Source organism: Ascaphus truei, chromosome 6, assembly GCF_040206685.1.
Source record: "Ascaphus truei isolate aAscTru1 chromosome 6, aAscTru1.hap1, whole genome shotgun sequence".
NCBI lineage: Eukaryota > Metazoa > Chordata > Amphibia > Anura > Ascaphidae > Ascaphus > Ascaphus truei.
Window position 1 is genome coordinate 93511672 of NC_134488.1, and position 19406 is coordinate 93531077.

The window sequence follows — 19406 nt, forward strand, 5'->3', positions numbered from 1 at the left end:
TTTTGTGGAATGCAAAGGTTGCAAATCTCTCCAGCGACACAGTAGACTCGTCAGTGAAGATGCAATCCTGGAAAGTTTCTCCACTGTCGATCCATGCCTGGGCCTGGACCACTCTTTTTATTTTGTTTACGTCCCGTATCATGGGGTACGCTCTGTAATGACAAGGAATAAAAAATGTTAGCGGTACAGTACAGTTTCCTAAACAACACTTTTACCTCCTGCACTGTCCAGTACTAACCTCACACGTCCATATTTCCATCCAATGCTGCGTCTCATCTTCTTTATGCTGGTCTCAGATGCGGCTATATTGTGATTTTCCTGCAGAGTGTATTTGACCCTTAATGCGCTCTTCTCATCATTCTCCTCACTTATTTTGTCCACCAGAAGAGTTGTCTCCCTACAATGTAAAGAAAAACAATCCGGTAAGTAAAAATATTAGAGACAGTGCAGTAGATCAACAGGATACAATATATTGTTCTATTAATATGCAGCAACATAAAAAATATATATACTGTTGTAATATAAATATAAAATATATATATACAGTACTGTTGTAATATAAATATACAAAATATATATACTGTTGTAATATAAAAATACAAAATATATATACAGTACTGTTGTAATAAAAATATACAAAATATATATACTGTTGTAATATAAATATACAAAATATATATACTGTTGTAATATAAATATACAAAATATATATACTGTTGTAATATAAATATAAATATACAAAATATATATATACTGTTGTAATAAAAATCTACAGAAATAACAAAAATATTAGATACAGTACTGTAGATCTACACTACATTATTAGGTATAAAAATTTTTTTTAAGTTGTATAAATATACTTACGCGTTAGTTACCGTCAGTGCCCTTTTGCGTTCTCTGTTTTTTCCGTGTGCATGATAGCCCAGGGTGGTTGCTGGCACAACGAGGCCAGAAGTAGCTAACCAGCGTTGGATAGCAGCAATTCGGTGTCCGCTCGTGTACATCTCCTTAATTCGCATGCTGAGCTCCTTGGAAATCTTTTTAACAGGCATTGCTTCAAGTAGAAAGAAATACAAACACAAGAATGTATATTCGATGTTTAGTCGATGTGTATTCAATGTGCAGTGAATCCACAAAATGGATGGTGTATTTATACGGTAATGACTCACATTAGAGTACGCCCACTTTCAACACCTGTACCTGGTCGCCATGCATAAAAGGTTACACACTTTGCATAGCCCACCACTCGATGATTTTTATCTGAACTTGCCCTTGTCCAGATACTGCATTGTGCCATCTGCTTCCATGGATCAACCCTGATTCTACGGATGCAGGAACCCACTCGCCTCTGCCGTGCCTGTCATGCAGAAAAAGCGAAAGGCGGTTGCCTTTTCCACGCCAAGGCAAAAGCGACAGGCTAAGGTCAATGAAGAAAACCTTCTGCTGACCCCAAAGGCTAAGGGTTTTCATAGACATCAGCCTTATTATGTCAAGAAGAAATACGGTGATGTACTCTTGACGCAAAACAAATGGGAGCCAAGCCATCGAACCCGCAGACCACTTCCTCGCATACGCTTGGACGACTCTGCCGCCGCTGTCCCTGAAATCTTCAGCCCGTCTTCTCCACCCTTCGTCCTCGACGCTGCTGCCGCCCTCCCGGAAACCCACAAGCCATCTTCTCCAGTTCTATCCGACGCCGCTGCCGCTGGTGCCTCTGAAATCCACGGGTCACTTTCTCCTTTGCTCTTAGACGACTCTGCTTCTCGCCCGGAAATCCAAAGGTCACTTTCTCCATCCCTCTTCGACGACGCTGCCGCTTCTCCTCTACCGGATATCCACAGGTCACCTCCTCCACCCTTCTTCGACGACGCTGTCGCTTTTCCCCATGGAACCCCCATCTCATCCTCCGTTGCACCCATCCACCCAGATGTCCACACGCCATGCACAAGAAGCAGCTCATTAGACCGGGTGCTGAATGGGATACGTGTGGATATCCCCAGGAACTACTACTACTACTACTACTACTGATAAATTTGAACAACTGTTGCCATCTTATCATCTGTTGCTTTAATCGCGGCCCATATCAAATACGCGTAACTTCTGTCGGATTTTTGGAAAACGGGCTGCACTTGAACACTCATGGCAACGGCTCTCTGGAGAATACTGTAACAGAAACTGGTCTTTGTCTTTCTTTAATATGAAAAGCCTAAATTGATACATTTTTGCAACCTCTTCCTTCAGTCTTCAAGGCCAATTTACAATAGCACACTGTGGTATCTTTTTTAAATGAAACACCTGCAAGTCGACACATTACTGTAGCACATGCACATTACAATTCATGAATATCTGCCATCTGGCGGACACGCGAAGAATTGCAACCTATTAAATCCGAACCATTCTCAATAAACGCATCAACCGCGCGTCAACCGCGCATGACCCACGCATGACCCGTGGCTGAGAACGCAAAATGAATGCGGCATGCTCCCGGTGAAGTGCGTCGCATTCCAGGAAAAAGCCAGGGGAAAACCGGCGATGTGATAGAATAAAATGAGCCGCAGCCGTATACAGTATAGTAAACTGTTCTCATATATATTTCGGTGTATGTGCTCATTGTGTATGCGGATCCTGTGTGGGGTACATTCTACACTCCTAGAATCCTGCACAGGTGGAGGCGCTGTATATTGTAAGATCATTCCAGAGGATTCACCCCAGATTCTCACTGGCGCAGGCTCAGGCCTCCTGTGAGCCTAACAGGTACTGCACCACACCTGGTAACATATAGGTTCCCCCTCACATGCACTCTATCTGCGATTGGGGTCGGGGGAATATCCGTTACATTTGGAGGCGCTGCTGAGATCAGACCTGGGGTACCCTGTTCACATTAAAGCTGTACGTCATAGAAGATCTGCAACATGTTAACTCCCTCCCATTAAGAGGTCCATGCTTGGGCCTTCATGGTCCGGCAACCACCCAGTTACGTAGTGGCAGTAGGGAATGTCCCCGCGTTAGTAGCGGAAGGTGACATCCGGGACTCCCTGAGGCAGCTCCTGGGCCTAGATAAAGTAAGGTACTGGGGCAGAGTGTACGACTCTACTTTCCATTGGAGCACCATACTATTCACTGTGGGGCAGGACATATGCCAAGAGACGGCTCCGGTCACCCTATCAGCCCCCGAGGCCCCGCCAGAAGGCTACCCCCTTATATACTCGGACTTACCAAAAATACGGGCAATATTTTCATCAGTGCATGCTACCCAGACCCCCCAGGTTCCAGATGAACCGTCCACCAGTACTTTGTCACCTACCGCACTGGTGTCCAGTACCCCATCAGAGTAGACCCTCACCCGCCCAAAGTCTCCTTTACTCCAAGCGCTCTCACCGGAGCTACTAGTTGGGCTGAAAGTCCGCCCCCTTCACCAGCCCCCACTCCCCGTGGGATGAACCTCCGGCCTATCAGAGATAGTCGTGTAACTAACGAAGGCTCAAAAATGGGGGGGGTAACCCTGCCGCAATTCGTAGAGGCCATTACCATGGCATCCGAGTCACAAAACTACCATAAACTCAAAGCCTTCTCTGGAATACTTACGACACAAGAGGGGGAAGAAGGGATAGACTCTTGGAGGGAGAATACGTTAAAAGTAGTAGAAGAATGGTCATGACAGTGAAAAGACAGCGCATCATGGAATGTCTTAGGCCACCAGCTTCTACCATTGTAGCCATCCACAGGGAACTACACCCAGATCTGACGCCACTGGAAATGGTGGAATTTCTGCTGGAAGCATACGGTTGGCGGAAGATGAAAGAGCAATCTGGAAGAGGTACTATAATCTCTATCAGAAAGAGGGGGAAGATTTGTCAGCATTCATACACCGCCTGCAACTGGTCTTAGGAATCCTACTCAATCGTAAGTTGATCCCCGCCTCTGGGATGGATGAGGCACTTCGTAAACAGTATCTGCGGGGATCAAGCCCCACTCACTCCATAGCCAATGTGATCCGCAGTAAACTAATGGAAGGGAGTCCTCCTACGTTCACCGGATTGTTGCGCCAGGTGAAAGTCCATGAAGCACATGCCATGTTACACTCTCCCACGAAACCCAAGGGGTCATCTATACCGAAGGGCAAAGCCTATTGAGAAGAAGGAGGAATCTGCCACCCCGTTCAAGGGGTACATGCCAAAAGCCTCAGGAAGAACATCTCCCACGTACAAGGTCTGGCCTGAACGTAGTGAGGTCGTTTGCTATAACTGCGGTAAGAAGGGCCACTTCTCCAGTGACTGTCCAGAGAGGGAAGACCTCCCAGAGGAAAAAATCCCAATAGAGGAAATTCAGCCCGGTCAATGGTATGTCACGTACAGACGGCAGAGTCTGACCCAAAAACCCCTACTGGGTCCGATGAGGCCCCTTCTGATCCCAGCCCCAGTGGTGACGCCTCACCATGGGATGCTTACAGTCTGGTAGGCCCAGCGGCCATCGTGCGTGTTGTACTAGAGGGGATCTATGCATCTGCCCTACTGGACACCGGATCCCAAGTGACCATAATATACCGAAAATTCTATGACCAGCACCTCAAACACTGCCCCTTGCGGTCGGCAGAACATATGAAGGTGAGGGGGTTAAGTAACGAAGATTACCCCATCGATGGGATTGTTAGGGTTCAACTGCAGATACTCCAACTGAACACCGGCAAGAAACACCCCATGCATGTGGAAGCATCATGGAAAGTCTTAGGCCACCAAATATGCTATGTACTCTCCATGTGTCTTTTAAGAGAGATATTCACGTGATCAGACCAAGGAGGAACTTACAGCAGCCTGCCGAATCAAGCGTCTTTCGGTTGCCATGACAACCGTACACTCTAATGGGGCTGTTCTAGACGCCTGAATGCTTATCCCGGAAGAAGCCATCATGTTAACGGCGAAACGTACGCTGGATCTTAGCCAACTGCGTCCTCCTCACCCGGTGGTGGATATGTTCACTTCGGTCGCTCTGTGTCTCTCATTTTGTCTATTTATTTAGATATGTTAGACATCCCCTAATTGTACCCGGTTCTGATCTGGCCAGCATTAGGGTCTAGGGCACCAGTCTCCCTTACCTCACTATGTGCATCTGTTCCTCTCCGTTACACGTATACTGATTATTTGATGTCGGCGCTACTCCCGGCTCCTACCACACTGACATTGTGCACGGGGCGGTAATCACACTTTTGCCTGACTGAACACTATAACAGTTATTTTTTTCTAGACATGAGTGCTTTGCTATTCAAAACTACCGTGGCTTATATACCTGTGTAACATGGTATGTCCATAAGTACCTCTCTTTTCCCCCATAGTGTATCTGTTATGTAAGCCCCTAGTAAGTTCAGGGCATTAATGGGTTAATATATGGACCATGGACCCGCCTTGTGCTCCTCTTTGATGGACAGGAGTGCGGTGATGACTCATGGCCTGCATGCAGCCTATCAGGGATAGGTGCAGTCCATGAGCCCGCCCCTGCTTCCTGAGGAAGAGGAGTATCCTAAAGTTAGTGAGTCAGTCTTGTGCTGGGAGGAGGAGAGAGCACAGGGGCTATCAGTCTTCCCCATCGGGGGAAAGAATGCCCGCCCCAGGCGTAGGCATTGGGACCATCAAGACTGAATACCCCAATACTACCAGGGTGTGCACCTTCCAGATGTCCTGGGACTTCGGAGATCATCTATGCTGTAAGAAGAGCTGCAGCAATGTGCAATAAAGATTCCTGTTCAATATACCTCTGCCTGGGTGTCAGTTCCTGGGCAGGAGGGGTGAGGAGTGTTGTGGTAGGAACTGATGTCCTGCATCTCAGGAGCCCATCACAGCTGTAGGCGCTGAAGCACTGATCAAAAGAACCCAGAGATCACCAAAAGCCTGTCCTGTTGCCCCTTACCATCACGGCTACTCAACTCTCCTGAACCAGCAGATATGCCTCAGCACCACACAGAGATAGTAATAGCATTTTATCTCCCAGAGGGGTGGGGGGGTACATGTGTTACACCTGTGTATATATGTATATATATATATATAACCCATGGACCCACACCCGGTCGCAGATTGTACTCCCTAAGGTGTTCTATGGTCTGGCTACATGTCTCTGTGTGGTGCATACCTGCTGGCAATAGGAGGGCCTGAGTCTCCCACGATGACATGGGGGACAAAGGACAGGCTACTGGGGTGGATGCCTTCGTTCTCCTTCAATGGTGCAGCGCCTCCATCTGTAGTAAGCCCCAGGGATGCGGGGTGGAATCCCTACCACAGAAATCCCCCTCCCAGGGATGAGACATTCCAGTCTCACACAAGGTTCTCTTTAAACAGCAGACTCCTTTATTCAGTCTCCCGCAGCAGCAGACAGGTACAGTTGATTTACAATGCCCCTAAATGTTTTCCTTAGTGATGGTCCCTGCCTCCACTCTGGACCCCAGGGCCATCCAGAGTGGGACTAGCTCTTTCCTCACCCCCTAAGCAGGGTGAGAGGTATTTGGTCCACCTCACTATAATCTATCAGCTCTACTCATAAGATGCTCACTCCTCTCCTCCCTAACACTAACTCTGAATCTCTCTCTCTCCACTGTCTGAACTCTCACTCTAAATAGGAAATGCATTGCTCTATATGATATCAGCAGGCACCGCCCCTGTGTCTCTTGATTGAACACAAGGTCAGATGACCTACCTCCACCATTCAGGGCAAGTGCTTGAAGTGGGGGAAACCCATGATAACTCCTGGCAACCTGCCCTTAGCAGGGATTATACCAGGAGGAGGATAGAACTATAGCCCCATTTCTTACCAGGGCTACATATATATATGTGTGGATACCAAAGAAAAGGAGAAAAGAAAAGTGTCCCACTAAAAGCACTCAAGCAAAGTAATAATAAATGTACACAAAAATACAAAAAACACAGCGCACGACGCTCATAGTGCATTAAATGATAATTTTAGTAACCAAGTAAGAAGGTAAGTAATGTGCGTACATTTAAACAAAATTAAACAAGCATTTCAGGGTTATTGTTACCCAAACACCAACGGACGCTCGTGATGGTCTCGTGGCTCTCTCCTTCTCACTCCAAAAACAGTCTCGGTGTAGGGCCTGGATAGTCTCCACTCCAGTCACTGGTGTGCCAGCCCCATGCCTCAGGGTAGGTCTTAAGCAGTCTCAAGTCTTTCAGTAAGCAGCAGTCCCGATTAATGTGCGCAATGCCCGCTACTGCACAGATCCAGCTGGCAATCGAGCAGCAGAGCGCACGCTGTTTGGCGTCCTGCTCAAACACTTCCTGGTCTATGACGTCATGCGATCGCGAGAGTTCGCCGCGAGTCTGCAAATCACCGGACCGGTTCTCTGGGAGTGCTGTCTTGTGGGTGGCTCGCAAAGGTCTTACAGTTCTTTAGTCCAACGCGTTTCGAGACCACATGGGTCTCTTCATCAGGGAATAAAGGCTAAACAATCTATTGGCATTTAAATACCCCTCGCATGTCACCGATTGGCTACCTAATTGAGGAATTTAAGCCAATCACATGGCAGCGGGGAGGAGTCAAACACTCCATAGCAACCGAGAATGCATCTAGAGAAAAAGCTAAAATCAACTTTATTAATAAACATTTGAACGGACAATAACATAAACGGTGTCTCTAAAATAAAGAAAAAAGAATTAGTACACACTTTAAATGAACAGCTATATTCAAATACCAGTGGTGGTACAAACATATGACCACTGACATGATTTATTTTGAAAAAGAAGCACGGGACCTTGGCTCGACAGGGTGGCCAGGGCTATCCTCTGTGAGGAGAACATCGTTCCCAGGCCTCTCTTTCCGGTGGAACCGGAACTGACGTCATCAGGGGTGCCCGCAGAATCTCCATCCGCTCCGTGGTCACGCACCGGAAATACGTCAAGGACCGGCATGGGTGTTGGTGGAGCATCCGGTGCACGGACGGACAAGTAGGCCTCAAGCCTCTCCTTCTTGTCCTCCGTGGCGGCTGCTTTCGCCTGGAGGAAGTAAGGGGGTGGTGGAGTCTCCTTACCGCTCCGCTGCTGTTTGATGAGATCGGACTCCGCAAGGGTCGTCTCGATCGCCATCTCCTCTGCACTGGGAGTCACCACGGCCGTGGGACTGCTATGGGCCTCCGGCCGCACCAGCGCTCGCTGTCGGACGGTGTCCGAACTCATTTGCTCTTCCTTGCTGCCACGTGGGTGGTTCGCCGGTAGGCGCATCCCCACCGATGGTACACCAATCTCTTCCTCCAAAGATATCACTATCAGATCCTCCGCTAGGGAGTCACCGGGTTCTTCGGCGATACAACCAGTGGGTATAGGTACGAAGCTGGCGTGCTCCGGTACCTCCACTGCGGTCGCGCTCTTCTCCGTCGACGGTTTTTGGGGCTCAACAGCCGGCTGGACCTGGGTTCTTCCCGCTCAATTGTAACGGGGAACCAGGGCCATTTTATCAGTACTTTCCGCCACCTCCGCTAGTGTTCCCAGAGAGGCACCCCGTCATGGTCATGGGCCATGGCTCGTTAGGCCACAGGTAAAATGTGCCACACTGAGGGCATCGTGCCTTTGTGCTGGGCACCGCGCCGGGTATCCCGCAGTGGACGCACAGGCACCTGAGGTATTCCTGCTCCGCCACCTCCACTACCAGTAAGCCTCCTGGTAGTTGGTAGATTGAAGTGTTCATCTCTGCCATTTTTAGCTCAGGGGTGGAACAGTTCAGTGTTTCAGCTCCTTGCTCCTCGAATGCCAGACAAAAGTCTAGCTTCAAGCCTTCTTGGCCCAATCGGTCCAGCACTTTTAGCAGTCATTCCTAATGTTCTTCCCGGGTCTTACCGAAGACGATGATATCATCCAGGTTTACTAAACATTCCTGTGGATTCATGTCGCCGATGGTCTTTTCCATCAAGCGCTGGAACGTTGAGGGGGCAACACAAATGCCTTTGGGCATGCAGTTGAATTGGTAGAAGCCAAAGGGACATACAAAGGCCGTCTTCTCCTGGTCTTCTGCGCTCATTGGTACCTGATAGTACCAGATCTCAGGTCCAGTACACTGAACCACTGGCTTCCCAACAGTGCATTGAGGTACAATCCTCGGAAGAGTGTACTGATCGGGTACAGTGCAGTTGTTCAAGGTCCACACATAAGCGGACCGACCCATTTTTCTTCCGGACCACCACAATTGGGGATGCGTAGGGGCTACAGCATTCCGTTACTATGCCCGCTGTCTCCGTCTCTTGTAGAACATCTCTCATGTCCTCCACATCTTGGGGAGTGATGCGACGGGATCATTCCTAGAAAGGAATGGTATCACTTAGTCGGATGGTGTGTTGGGCGTTTCGGCCTGAGCCACATCCATTTCGCAAGTGGAGAATACTTCCCGTCGTGCTTCCAGCTCGGCCATCAGTCGCTCCCTCCACTCGGGGGGCAGGGTCGAGTCCCAGAAGTCGAATGCCAGCCCGACCGGCGGGTCTTGTACCGCGGCAGTATTCGCTTGCACGGTTATCGTCTCAACGGGAATAACGGGATATATTCACCACAATCTTTGACCATGAACGAAGAGCATGGGGTAAGGGGAAATGTTCTCGATGAACACCTTGAACCTTTTCTGCGCCTCAGAAGTCCATTCCCGCACTTCGGCCACGAGCTTGTAGCCTCTGTGGGTATCTTCCTCAGGCGTACTTTCTAGAGAAAAGAGATGATCGACCTCGTCCTGGTCCGGATAGCAGCATGTTGCGGCCATGCACTTCACTCCCCCCGGCAGAATCTCGGATAACCCTGCTTGAAGGTTGTAGAGGATCCTTTGCCCATCTTGAGCTGATATCTTCCAACATTCTTCGTCTAACACTGGGTGGATTTCTTAAGCAGACAGGGGTAGTTCGCCAGCCTCTTGCAAGTACACATGAATTATTAGATAAAAACAAAAGAAAAGACAGCGCAAAACCTCATAGTGTAGTATTAAAAATATATATATATTGTGTGACAGCAGGTGAGTATCTCACGTACATCAATTTAGATATTTAAAGGCATGGCATTTTATGGACATGTTACCACTCCGCTACCGCAACAGCACACGACAGTCAGACCGATCGGTGAGGTAGGTTCCTCTCTCTCACAGGTGGGATGTTCTTGAGGCTCGGGGCATATTAGAGCCTCCACCTCCATGGGGTGATGCTTTCCCGTATTCAGCTGGGGTTATGTCCAACCGAACCTTCACCACGCCATCAATAGGGTAGTCCTCGTGGCTTAGTCCCCGTAGGTTCATCTCATCCGCGGACTGCAACGGCAGATGTTTAAGATGTTGATCATAAAACAGCCAGTACACAATGGTCACTTGAAATCCAGTGTCCAGCAAGGCCAATGCATATATACCTTCCATAATGACATGTACAAGGGCGGCCGGACCTACACGACAGCAAATGTCCGATGGAGAGGTTTCGTTGGGGTTGGCCGCTGGTGCACTCTCGATGGGTGGGGAGGTTGTTTCAGCGGTTTGAACGTTACACATCATGGACTTAGGATGGAACGTTCTAGTGGAAGTTTTCTTTTTCTTCGGACAGTTCCATGATATGTGACCCTTCTGGTCGCAGTGGAAGCAGGTGATGCCACTGAGGTTGGCCTCGGTCCGATAGGTATGAGATACTGAGATGTGACGTCACATGGCATCGGCGCGTCATTTGATCAACAATCAAGCTAAGTGAGTTGCAAAGGCCTCACACGATCCCCCGGCATTTAATTTAAATGCAGTGGGGAAGAGTGCGGGTCCTCCGCAACCGCCTGGGCCCCCCCAGAAAAATCATCCGCCCCCTTGGGGGGGGTGTGCCCCGCTGAGAAATTTCGGTGTGCAATCTGAAGGACCTGCACTCACAAGGGGAGATACAAATCGAGCATTTAGGGGCCTATGCAGCAATTTGCGATATGAGTGTGTCGGCAGCGCGCTTACATCTCCTGTGTTTGCCGTGAATTTGCCGCTAAATGCAGTAAATGGCGATTGTGAGGGAAATTGGTGAGTTGCACATGTTGCGAGTACAAGGCGCAGCGCTCCGCGTTCCTGCAGTCAGTGGCAGATGACTGCATGTATCCGTATTTCACTTGAATGTGGCGTCAACCTCTGCACATAAATAAAAAAAACATCCTTCTTGCTTAAAGCATTCAGTTACTCACGGTAGTGACTGTCTTGCTGTTACTGACATTAGCAAACCTTTTACTGCTTTCCCTAATTAGATACTTTTAGAAACATACCTGGTGCAGTGCTACAGTTGTGTCTTCTGTTCTTTGACACGTGAAGAGGTGATACATGTGTGCATGTGTCTTGTGACATTTCATGTACATTTGTGTCTGTGTGTTGGACTCTGTTGCAAAGCTTACATTGCAGTGAGTTGCTGTGTGTACTGTAGCGCGTGCATGCAGCAAGAGGGGGATTACGTCATGTATCTGTATTGAAGGAGAATTTGGTGGCAACTTTTGAACATGAAAAAATCACCTCATGATAGTTTGAAGCATTCTGTTACTCACAGCAGTGTGTTTCTTGCTGCTAGTGACATTAGCAAGGCTTTCACAGCGCTGTCCCTCAATAGATAGTTGTAGGAACATACCTGCTTCTTGTCATTCACAAGACAGACACCTTTGGCTAACATTAATAATGTATTTTATTATAAACAACACATGTAACAGGTTCTGAATGACATGTAATACAATTGAAGCTGCGCTGCCAGCAGCAACAGTACAATGACACAACAATGTCACTAGCAGCTGAAATGTTCGGCTCTCGGCTGCTTGTTGGTGCCTTCTTGTATTGCCGCAGCTTTTTGGCGCTTTTCTCGCAAGGAGTTTCTCCCGCGCACCCCCGAGATCTTACTCGGCATCTACTGAATTCTGAGTGCTGCTTAATATGGCGAAATAGCCATTCTCGCCACCCCGCCGGCGCTTGATTTCCGGCAACAATTGCATATGCCGTTTTTCAGTTAACTCGCACACATACCGCCATCAACTGCATACTACATGCCAATCTCGCAATAAAACAGCCAAATTCAACCTTCTCGCAAGTTACTGCATTGGCCCCTTAGAGAGAAAATCTCTACACGAGTGACGTCACCGGGTCGGAGTCGAGGTCGAGAGATGAAGAAGCTGGATACACGGTGAGGTATCCGTCTGTTTCCGTCTGAACTTGCCGCAGGGTAGATCTATCTCAGCATGTGTGAAGCCATGGATGAAGATCACAGCGCCCTCAATACAGGCAGCGTGCGACTTTGTATCCAGGAGTTAGCGTTTACAATGAGCTGCAATGATGTAAAAACAAGTTGAACCTGTGCGTTGTCTTCATCTACGTGGTTATGTCAGTGACGTCAGCGAACGCACCTTTTGTTTGTAAGCTCTTCGTGGCTGTCACTTTTATATCTGAAGCACTTCTTTCCATTGTGTTATTTGTACTATTTGTTATTTATATGATTGTCAAGTGTAACTGCAGTGTAGTGCTATGTGCATTAATAGCGCTATGTAAATAAAGATATACATACATACCCGCTTTGGTAGTAATCCTAAATTGCACAGCACAAACTGTAAAACTTGTTATGTAGCCGAAATAGCTCAGTTGGGAGAGCGTTAGACTGAAGATCTAAAGGTCCCTGGTTCGATCCCGGGTTTCGGCAGTTGTTTTTATTTTCTTTAGTTTACAAATTTGTATTTTTTGTATCCTGAATTTGATTGCTTTTTAACAGTACAAAAAAATAAATCATGTATAATTGCATTCAAACAGTTACAAATAAAAACGTGAAAGCTCATGTCCAGCCTGAGCATATCCACAACTCCTCTAAATGAACAGACACACTGCTGCACACCAAAAATGAACAATGCCCCTGTTCCCAGAAATTAAGTTTTTGAGAACCCCAATTGCCATGGCATCAATCCATATTTTGTTGATGGTATATTAAAAATTCACCATAAACTCAGTAATTCAATTGTTTGATTTTCTGATATGCCAGGTTCGAAATGCAATTTCTAACACAGCAACAGAATAACGCTGTGAATGGTAGCGTGGCCGAGCGGTCTAAGGCGCTGGATTTAGGCTCCAGTCTCTCTGGAGGCGTGGGTTCGAATCCCACCGCTGCCAATATTATTTATCATTATTTTTTATAACTTTTGTTTACTCTTTCATTCATTTAAACGATATGTTTTCAATAATACTTCACTGTGTCCCTTGAGGTAATACTTGTGCTTACTGATGTTAAATGAAATAATGATATTTATCATTCATTTAAACGATATGTTTTCAATAATACTTCACTGTGTCCCTTGAGGTAATACTTGTGCTTACTGATGTTAAATGAAATAATGATACATCCATAATTGGTCAAACTACCACCTCTCACTTTATAACGTCTCACAGATTATCAATGTGATCATTCTTAATGAGAGCGGTAGAACAAAAACTTTAGAGAACTACCTGAGGCATTTGAACATGCACTCTTTTTTTTAAGCCGAATTTTAAAAATTCAGTCAAAATGGCAACATTTTGAAAGACAATATTTATTTTTTAGTGAAAAATAAATTCAAACTTTTTCCATGCCCTGCAGAAATGTGAAATGTTATTTCCAATACTCCACTGCACATAGTTAACAGTATCACTTCCCATTGTACTTGGCATATTACATTTTGGTTCCTGTATATAGTTGATGTTTCCTCATCAGCTGATCTCTTTAATGTCAAAGGCAATAAACTGAAGGAGTTAAAAAGCCACCAGTAAGGGGTCACATGGCTGAAAAAGCAGAAACTCGTTATGAATAGAACAAATAAACCTCTATATTGATGTTAAATGGATTAATTTTGTTAAATCTCATGCTATGTTTGGCCAACTTTTACAGCTAGGAGAATTGACTGCCTCACCCCCTGTAAAAAAAATTCACATACATAGTCACAAATTGGATAAAAATAGTATCTTGTGATGTTAATGGTTTTTGAAAAAAATCCCATTTCAGACAAAATCAATTTTGTCCACATTGCACTTCTCCGTCAGTACATACATACATACAATCACAATTTCGTATGTTAATTCCCTCCTCCTGCACTGATAAACAATTATAAAGCCCAAAGTGCAAACAAAATCACGTAGCCGAAATAGCTCAGTTGGGAGAGCGTTAGACTGAAGATCTAAAGGTCCCTGGTTCGATCCCGGGTTTCGGCAGAGATTTTTGTCAAGATCAGCAATTTATCCAATGATTTCAATATATATAATCGTAGCAATACATTTTTGTCTACCATATAATTTGCCGATCTGTCAATTTTTTTGTTAACAAACCATGCAACAGATATTTTACCTACAGATGCTGGCCAAAGAATTTATGGAGCAAAAGCAAGCTAAGATTATATGTTGTTAAATTGAAGAGTGCATCAACACATTCACCAATAGTGTAATATTTGCTCAACTAGAGCACACCAATTAAAGCCCAATCACTAGAAAACATGAAATAAAGAAACAAATGGTATTATATGCATTACTTGTGTAATTGTAACCATGTCTGATTATTTGTAATTAATAATTAAAATAATAATTAATAATTATTATATTTAACACTAGAACAGCTACACAACTAATGTATAACCACATTTGATCCCAAGTAATTCAGGTACTAACACTTGGAAACCTTTGGCTTTTTGTTTTCCAATAAAATACTAAAGGTCCCTGTTTTATTGTGATTGTTTTGTTCTTTCCGATAACATATTTTATTTTATATAATTATAACTGAAATTCTGAAATTATGCAATTTTCCATTATATTGCTGAATAGCAGCAACGCAATAAGTAACGCAAATAAAAAAACATATAATAATCCTTTACAAAAGGATATTTAATGTCACTTTGTATAGATAGTACACATATCCTCACCAACTTTTTTTCTCATTGAATGTGTTAACTTCCTTTTACAAGACACTCAAATAAGTAACGATTTATAAATGGCGCCTCAATAATTGTACAGTATAATTGATAATACAACCTTCGTCAATGTAATGGTTGTGTTAATTAAGTAAACGTGTGCCACTTTTCAGAAACGATGTGAATAGAGACACTTTGCATAAATTTCTGCTACCAGTACCTGGACAACTAACAAATGTATTAGATCAAGTTTATGGGGAAGGGAGGGGGAAGGGAGGGGGGAGGGGGAAGGGAGGGGAGAGGGATTGGGAGGGGGGAGGGGGGAAGGGAGGGGGAGGGGGGAGGGGGAAGGGGGAAAGGAGGGGGGAGGGGGGAGGGGGGAGGGGGGAAAGGAGGGGGGAGGGGGGAGGGGGGAGGGGGGAAAGGAGGGGGGAGGGGGGAAAGGAGGGGGGAGGGGGGAGGGGGGAAAGGAGGGGGGAGGGGGGAGGGGGGAAAGGAGGGGGGAGGGGGGAAGGTTCAATTTGTTTCATTTGACCAAAGGATTTAAAAAAATAAAATCAACCTTGACTCAGACCTGGTAATTAGTTTATCACACCATTCCCTAATCCAACCTACAGTATTTACAGACTGATCACAGCAGGATGTATTGTGCAAGAATAGAATGCGCGCACACGCGCACGCGCGCACACGCTTTCATGGCACAGAGAACATACTGTACTTGTTATCACATTGTAAGCCACTAGTTTATGACATATCTTATGATAGTGTGTCTGAGTTACCTATTGCTCTGTATTATTCATGTTGTGCTAATAACTATTAGAGCACTAACTACCCTCTCCCTTGTTCTACGCACTGTACCCACGTTATGCGGTTTGCTTAGCTAGTCTTCCTGCAGACTTCGATGGACAAAGGGTAAAATGCCAATGCTTTTCTATAGGGTTCCCTTTTTGACAACCTATATTCTATTTTTTTGTTCCGATTTTGCCTCAGTTAGTAGCTGATAGACTTTGGAAAATAGGCAATTATTTGTAGATTCGGGTGCTACAGTAACTTGCTGGGTTTCTTTAAAAAAAAAAAAGAGAGAGAAAATAAAGCAAGCAAAAAATAAGCAGCTAGATACTATTCTTATTTGGCATGCTACATTACAATACACGTACTCCTCATTTTGGCTGATGTTGCCATATAGTGAGAAACAATAATCCACTTCAAATCGTTTCATTCAAAATAAAAATGAACAATTCACAACACTGAACAAACTACCCAGTATAAGTGTAAGACATATTAGGTAATATGCGAGGTTCAGGTTGCAGAATATGTGCAGAATAAATAATAACCCCCTTGACAGGGGAGAGATTAAAAGCTTGTATTCACTGGAGCTGTGTTATACTAATAAGGCTAAAACATACTATATTTTATATTCTCAAAATAAGTGTGATTGAAACTATTTAAAGATGTTTAACTATTTTTCCATAGTAGCATATAAAAGCTAAAGCTAATATGTAAATACATATGTGCAAGTCTTGTTCCTCAGTTGTGTAAAGTCTATTCTTAAGCAGAATTAATTAGATAGCCAATTTGTTATTGTGCTTTTCGGTTTTCGGTGATAAATTTGCCAATCCAAAAACAATATTAGGACACAAGAACAGAAAACCTAGTTAAGGAGCACTCTGTCACTGGAAGTGATTGGGGAAGTAATTCTATTTCGATCCTCGTCACTACAGATGTTGTTTCTATTTCATATTTTTTTAATACTCTGTATTTTATATTCGTTTATGTACATTAAAATTTAATTTTAATTACCTCACAAATCACTTCCAGTCACAGAGTGCTCCTTAACTAGGTTTTCTGTTCTTGTGTTCTATTATACTTACCTGCCTAGTGAGCACCTCACTGCATATTCCTCTAAACTGTAGCGGGGCATCTTTTGTATCTCTATATTAACAATACACAATAAATACACGAAATTTGTTTTTTAATGTGAATTTCCTGAATATGAATATCTCCCTAAAAATTGCAATACATTTTCACATTAGGTTGATGCTTAGCTGAAATACTATCACTACCCTCGGTGATCAGATTTTTTGATATATCACTATTAGATTGAAAGCACCTGTAACAGTGATTTTACACATGTAATAATCAGTAATGCAGTCAAACAGCAGTACTTTGTTTTATAGGGGTTTAATGAAAAAATATATGAATTTATATATATATATATATATATATATACACATAACATTTTATAGTACACTTATAATTATCATGGTTTGTATGCGCAGCAAACTGTTACAATTAGCTTTATTGATGATTAAGAAAATTTGCCTTGCTGAGTAGTTTTTTCAATGCCCCTTTCACCTCCTTATTTCTTAAACTATAGATAAATGGATTTAACATTGGAGCTATAACAGTATACACAACACTCACAATTCTGTCAGAGCTTAGTGAAAAAGTGGAGGACGGGCGCAAATACATGAAGGCAATAGTCCCATAAAATAAAGATACCACTGTCAGGTGAGAGGAACAAGTAGAGAAGGCTTTACTTCTGCCATTAGTGGAACGGATCTTCACAATGGTTTGGATGATGCGAGCATAGGAGGCCAACACAATAAGAAATGGGATCAACAATGGCAATCCTCCCTCTGTGTAGATCAACATTATGTTGAGTGAGATATCTGAGCAAGACAACTTTAAAAGAGGAGCCATATCACAATAGAAGTGATGGACCTTATTGGTACCACAAAATGTCAAGGTAGATGCCATCAGACTATGCAACAGTGAATGCAGTGCAGAGACGACCCAGGAGCCAATCACGAGAACAGCACACAATCTCCTGCTGATAATCACCATGTAATGCAATGGGTTGCAGATAGCCACATAGCGGTCATATGCCATCACTGCTAGAAGAAAGCATTCTGTGCAGGCAAAACACAAGAAAAAGTACAGCTGCAAAATACAGTCTACCAAAGAGATTGTCTTTGTCTCCGAGACGATATTAGCTAACATTTTTGGCACAATGGAGGAGGTAAAACACACATCAACAAAGGATAAATTGCATAGGAAAATATACATGGGCGTGCGAAGATGGGAGTCAAACCTTATTAGTACAATTATAATCATATTACCAAGAACGTTTAAAAGATACATAGTTAAAAATGACACAAACAATAAGGTCTGATGCCCTGGAATTTCTGACAGTCCAGTCATTATAAATTCTGTGGTTCCATTGGATTTCTTCATTGTATTATTCTGTTGGGGACAAGAAACAACACACTTTTTTTTTTAGATTGTAATCTCTCCGGGGCAGGGATTTCCTTTCCCATTGTCTGACCTTATTTTTTGCTCTTATTGTACTATAATTCCCTGTACTGTATTGTCTCTCTTGTAAAACGCTGTGGGTGCTATATACATAAAAATAAACATAAATACATACATACATAAATGGAGTGTGCATTATAAGAAAATATGTTTTGACATACAAAGTAAAATATGGATATTAAATTACATTATCAATAAGCACAGATGGCATCCAATCAATAAGTTACTTGATGCTGCACAGATCTGGAAAAAAAGCTTATCCATAAAACAATAGATGTTGTATAGGTATGGTATCTTCGCTAGTTATTTTATTTCTAAAAATGCAGTATTCTTGGTTTCCTTAAATCTTTTCTATCGGTATTTAAAAAAACACAGAAGAGCTGAGTGACCCTAAAGCATTATTTTTTTGTTTCTATTCAACATTTATTACCATTGTTTTATAAATATTATCAGAATAATCGACTAGTAATTATTATTAGTTATATGCATGACCACATAACAAAGCATGTATTGTTTGTTTATTTTTTTCTTGTTTTGTTTTTTTCAATTTATAGATGAACTATATTCTTATATTTTGATAGGGTATGTTAAATGTTAGGTTTAAACAACAATCGAATTGTAAGAAATAGAACACAAAAATCAAATTTACACTGTGGTGTATTAGCAGAGTTTTTTTTCTAAGTACAGTATGTACATTAAAGTTAATGTGAAGCACATAATTCTAGAATGTAATAATAGTAAATGGTGCCACTTTAGTTATATATGTTTTCTATCATTAGAACCATGAATCATATTTAATTAAATGTCCTTTTTTTCCAAGTTTAATATATTTGATATTTCTTAGACGGACAAAGTGATGCCAAATCAAACTTTGTGGTTTTAATGCCATTAACAAAGGCAAAGTAGATATTGACATAAAACATTACATATGAGATCTCTCCTAACCCTTCTTATATAACCACTGCCTAGAGTTGTGGACACAAAGAATACAATACATTGCAATGTAAAGTAATGCAAGAAGCCACTATGGACACATACAAAGTCTTCATTTGTCACTACTTTTCTTTGTTAGTGTAAAATAGTAGTGCACCATAAACTACAAGTGTATGCATTTTTACCTGAAATATATTATGATAATTATATTCTTTTACACCTAAAGTTTTACTAAGTGTCAGCACTTTAAAACGTACCTTCCTTGTGTAAACTGGCAGATGGAATGTGCATAAA

General features: G+C 43.5%; 1 protein-coding gene and 3 non-coding genes across 4 annotated transcripts; 3 read left to right on the forward strand and 1 right to left on the reverse strand.

The window, feature by feature from the left end:
- The first annotated feature begins 12570 nt into the window (after nucleotides 1-12570).
- TRNAF-GAA (transfer RNA phenylalanine (anticodon GAA)) lies at nucleotides 12571-12643 on the forward strand. The gene has a single exon. It is a non-coding gene; the product is annotated as a tRNA-Phe (tRNA).
- Nucleotides 12644-13022: 379 nt separating this feature from the next.
- TRNAL-UAG (transfer RNA leucine (anticodon UAG)) lies at nucleotides 13023-13104 on the forward strand. Its single transcript has one exon. It is a non-coding gene; the product is annotated as a tRNA-Leu (tRNA).
- A 998-nt stretch (nucleotides 13105-14102) lies between these two features.
- TRNAF-GAA (transfer RNA phenylalanine (anticodon GAA)) lies at nucleotides 14103-14175 on the forward strand. The gene has a single exon. It is a non-coding gene; the product is annotated as a tRNA-Phe (tRNA).
- Nucleotides 14176-17162: 2987 nt separating this feature from the next.
- On the reverse strand, nucleotides 17163-18106 carry LOC142498120 (olfactory receptor 1F1-like). Its single transcript, XM_075606626.1, has one exon. The coding sequence runs from the start codon at nucleotides 18099-18101 to the stop codon at nucleotides 17163-17165; it is 939 nt and encodes a 312-aa protein (XP_075462741.1). The 5' UTR covers nucleotides 18102-18106.
- Between the last annotated feature and the right edge of the window lie 1300 nt (nucleotides 18107-19406).